Source organism: Azolla caroliniana, unplaced genomic scaffold (assembly GCF_043228905.1).
Source record: "Azolla caroliniana isolate FFs.n. ecotype wild unplaced genomic scaffold, voAzoCaro1.0.p SCAF_5, whole genome shotgun sequence".
In the NCBI taxonomy this organism is placed as follows: Eukaryota; Viridiplantae; Streptophyta; class Polypodiopsida; order Salviniales; family Salviniaceae; genus Azolla; species Azolla caroliniana.
Genome location: NW_028230440.1, coordinates 17,121,598 through 17,126,398, shown reverse-complemented (window position 1 = coordinate 17,126,398; position 4,801 = coordinate 17,121,598). Strand labels below are relative to the sequence as shown.

At 37.6% G+C, this 4,801-nt stretch overlaps 1 protein-coding gene and 1 long non-coding RNA gene across 2 annotated transcripts; one reads left to right on the top strand and one right to left on the bottom strand.

The window, feature by feature from the left end:
- The first annotated feature begins 771 nt into the window (after window positions 1-771).
- LOC147864245 (acetylajmalan esterase 2-like) lies at window positions 772-4,584 on the top strand. Its single transcript, XM_087320238.1, has 5 exons — window positions 772-1,090; window positions 1,383-1,622; window positions 2,147-2,304; window positions 3,725-3,989; window positions 4,145-4,584. Exons 1-5 carry the CDS (start codon window positions 787-789, stop codon window positions 4,384-4,386), a joined length of 1,209 nt encoding a protein of 402 aa, XP_087176364.1. The 5' UTR covers window positions 772-786; the 3' UTR covers window positions 4,387-4,584.
- On the bottom strand, window positions 2,360-3,649 carry LOC147864246 (uncharacterized). The gene is made up of 2 exons (XR_015529849.1): window positions 3,516-3,649; window positions 2,360-2,428 (listed from the first exon to the last, which is right to left on the bottom strand). It is a non-coding gene; the product is annotated as an uncharacterized LOC147864246 (long non-coding RNA).
- Window positions 4,585-4,801: the final 217 nt, after the last annotated feature.

The window sequence follows — 4,801 nt, the reverse complement described above, 5'->3', positions numbered from 1 at the left end:
ATCCTCTGTTACAAAAAAACTTGTCCCCTTTAATTACACCTTACTACTATCTAGAATCATTGCCCTTTTACGTTCATCAAAGATTGTACAAACAATAGCCCGAGATGACTTTCCCTCTAGTTGCTTTTTGCCAAACCTATGTGCGGCATATACAATAGCATCTCGCATAGCAAAGTGATCTTCAAAGAATTTCGTAATATTCTCTCCAAGAGATAATGCATTCTCTGTTTAATAATGAAGTAGTGGAGATAGCAAGGGTTAGTATTATCATCTTGTTTTAAATTAACAAACATAGATTTACACAGAAAAAAGATGAGTATTATCATCTTGTTTTAAATTAACAAACATAGACTTACGCAGAAAAAAGATGAGTATTATCATCTTGTTTTAAATTAACAAACATAGATTTACACCAAAAAAAAGATTAGTATTATCATCTTGTTTTAAATTAACAAAGATAGATTTACACAGAAAAAAGATGAGTATTATGATCTTGTTTTAATAACAATACATAGATTTACGCAGAAAAAAGAGGAGTATTATCATCTTGTTTTAATAAGAAACATAGACTTACACAGAAAAAAGAAGAAAAGAAAAGTAAGGAACTCCCTGGCATGGGAGGGGCAGGGGAGGGAAATACAGAAAACTCAGAGACACAGAGAGAGAGAGAGAGAGAGAGAGAGAGAGAGAGAGAGAGATCGACGCGAACCCACTTGCGTGGTGGTATGCAGAGAGAGTACTTGCAGTGGTTTGCCCACTTCTGAATCTGTGGATTCAGTTTCTCAGATGGCCACGGGCAGCAGCAGCAGCTGCAGGGGAGTAGCACAGATGGGTCTGCTATTCTTCTCCATCCTCTTGCTACTTCTCGCTGGAGCTGATTCATCATCATCATCATCATCATCATCTGGTGAAGAAAAATCTGGCGTAACCTTGCTGTTTGTGTTCGGGGACTCCCTGTGGGACACAGGAAATGCTGCCCTTCTTGGGCATAAAGATGCCCTAAACTCCATGAAGCTTCCCTATGGTATTACATTCCCCGGACATCCTGCACGAAGGTTCTGTGATGGCCGCCTCCTTCTCGACTACCTAGGTAAGTTCTACTGACTGTCAATCCACCATGGTTTCTTGGAATTCACCAACAAATTTCTGCCCATCTTAAAGAGTAATATACTTTCATGTCTAAAAGCAGCTTCTAACTTGGGATCCACTTTGAACAATCAAGTCGCCTTATATCTAACTATGTCAAAATATATCAATTCCAGGGGGAGCAAGTCATGTTTGACATGTTCACATCGGCCTCATTCATTTCTAACAATGAAGTTAATATCAAGTCTGAAGTTATGCGAAAGTTGCCTGATTCTTCCATTTTCTTGGCATTCTAGCTTCATATATGGGCTTGCCCACGACAGTTCCACCATTCCAGCTCAATGCTTCGATTGCTGACTTTAGCTCTTCGGGGGTCAATTATGCGGTCGTTGGTTCTACGGCCCTCAACCTCTCCCTCTTTGAGAGCCTTTCTATCTATCCCTCTGACTCCTTTGATGGTAGTCTTGAAGATCAAGTTCAATGGCATCTCACTCTCAAGGCAGAGGTGGAGAATGCGCCCAATCAAACGCTTCCATGTAAGTATTACCTTTCAATTAACACAAAAATAAATTTGAAGAAAACTATCTGATCAGGTCACCTCTTTTTATACCGTGAATCTGATTTTAGAACAACATTAAAGCAGTCTGACTTAAAAATAGGCATATGTTGTGCCTTATAGAAACGTTTGAACACAAAGTTTATGCCCTAGCAGATTAGATTTTTTACGTCACTTCCAAGCACTATAGAGAGACACAAATCGTTCTCTTTGAACTGCCTCGCAATCCTTCTAAAACAGTTACAAGTGATTGTGTTATATTAAATTGGCATGAAATGGACTAAGATTCCCATGCATCTTATGCCCTAGCTGTATAGAACCCATTGTGTTAACTGCATTTCAGTGTTTTGGTGCCATAGTATAAATCTCTGCCTTGTCCATTGCGTTCTCTTGTTGAATAGCTGTCTGTGCATTCTCTATTTTCTCTGCAATAGAAAACCTGCTATGCAACACATATTTCGATCTAATCTGTGTATATTGTTTTATGTTTCATAATGTTTGTAGGGAAGCCCTCCTTGTCTTCCTTTGCCGAGGGGCTTTATATAATAAGCATCGGAGGTAATGACTTTGCATTCGCTTTTAATTTGAATGCGTCCACGCTGAACTTTGTTCTCAATATTCTTGCTCCTATGGTCATCCAATCAATACACGAGACTGTAGAGGTAAAACAGTTCGAGAGTTTTTGTCGGTATTCTTTTTTTCTTTCTAAACACCTAGCCTTCCAAGAGATTCAACTTTCTGATGTAGAAGTAATGTGATCATGGCTATAAGCTATAAATATAAAAACTTGACATCAATATAAAGCCGCACAAATATTGGGCTTGTCATCATGCATCCAGCCAGCTGCCCACACTAAGCTTGTCCCTTAGAGAGCCTGCTTACATTGGGAACTATTCTCATTAGGAAAATGTATACTGGATAAGAAGAGACAAACTATGCACCACCTGTTATTGTTGCTAAAGCAGAGTTATGATAAAATGACAAGCCTTTTCATTGTGGGTGAATTAAGAAAGTAGTGCCTCTTTTCTAGCAAGGAAATGCTCTAGCTTCATAGTGTAACTTTGAGCACGGTGATGAGTAGAATGAGTTCTCGGCCTTGGCTTGAAAATATATTTAAACTCAAATTTCAAAATTTAGAAGCTCGTACTTAACCATAATTGTTTGCAAGTAATATCACATTGTGCTCTGCACGTCCATACCTTGCTTCGTACTTTATTATCTCCTTTTTTATACACATAATTGTTAGACATGATGACATCAATAGAGGTATATATAGATATGCTTTTGACTTCTAGGATATGAGTATTATTTATGCCACTTTGTATTTGAATTCTTGTATTCAAATTACATGGAATGGTATACACGAATGTCATGCCATTTTTTCATGCAACAATTTTAAATATCTTATTTTAAAACTAGGTGCTGTAGAAATTCATGTGGCTGCATGAAACAGAATACGCATCTCAAGGTCATGCCTAGAATCTCGCTTGTCTCTTGCACATGCATGTGTGCACAGACGCACCCGCACCCTCATGGCATGTTGTGGGTATTCATAACAAATATCATCATGCTCCTTTTTTATGCTAGAGAGGATATGCATGCATGTGAATCTAATATACGCTAGAGAGGATTTTAATTATAGTTCACATTTGGTAGATAATTCCATAGGTAGAAATTGACAGTCATGTGGTTCATGATTTGCTTTGTTTGATTTAAAAAAATCCATAACGTGAAGCCTATGTCCCAACATGATTCGCTGTACTTAGAGAAAGCGGTTCATCTTTATAAAACTCCACCATTCACTTTACCCAACATGATTCACGGTTCTTATCAGACCGTATTCTTATGGGCATAAAATAAATGTACTTACAACAAATGAATGTTTCTAAGGAATGGCTACTTTTGTCCATGAACATGGATTTAATGAAATAAAATGAATATGAATAATCTCAAGCCTAGATTGTCTTATGTTAATTACCTAATGATAAATTTGGTTTATAAAAGGAAATTAAATATTGATTAGTTTTCATGGATTAGTTAGTGGAAGCTAAGTTAACTTGTCTTTTTTAAATGCCAAACTAGACATTATACTTGAATGGAGCACGGAACTTCTTACTAGTTGGTACTCGGGCTCTTGGTTGCACACCTCAAAGTTTGTTTTTGAATTTGGATGCCGTGAGGGATGATTACGGATGTGTGCAAGAACTCAACATTATCGCACGTTACAGTAGCCTATTACTTCACCGAGAGGTAGAAATAATGAGGGACAAATACACAAATGCTACCTTTCTATTTGGTGATGCGACTGATGCTCATCTCTTCATTGCAAGGAATCAACAAACATTTGGTAATCATTATATCACTGTGTCCACCGATTATGTCATGAACAAAGCTAATGTGTTGATTCGAAGATTTGATCATCTTGTATGGTGGTAGATTGGATGGTGAATGTGCCATTTCAAATAAGAGAGCACTCACCGCTTTGCATGTGTTTTGTAACAGGGTTTGTAGACACAATTGATGCATGTTGTGGAGGTGGATATTACTACAATGCAATGATTAATTGTGGTGATGCTTCATCGACTTATTGTGAAAATCCAAACGCATCGGTTTTTTGGGACAATGTGCATAATACCGACAATTTCAATAGATATCTTTTCCAACAAATCTTTGAGACTGGCTCTTTCTTGGATCCATCGGATGGGTTGTTGACATATATTCATGCTACATCCAATACTACATGAATGTAGAATGAAAAACCTACCTCATCCATAGAGAGTGGATTTTTCATTTCTTTGTAAAGGGAGATAAGCTCCCAAACTGCCACTTGTTACCATGTGTCATAGGTCCTCATGGGTTTATCCAAGGTCTTGGTTTCCCAATTATCCTGCCTTTAAATTTTTGAAATTGGCCTTTGGAATTGATTTCTGAAGTTTTGCCTACATGAAGAAACAAGATATGACGGTAAACTGAATTGATTTCTGAAGTTTTCCCTAAATGATGTTGTGATCATGTGTGTATGGATTTTGGAACCTTATGCTTCAAGCTCTTATCTTCCACATCACTTAGTTCCTTCTGCACTTCATGTTCAACCTGCTGATGCCTTGGACTATGAGGTTGAAGCCATTTTAGACTTCAAGGTTGTATAACAAACTATAC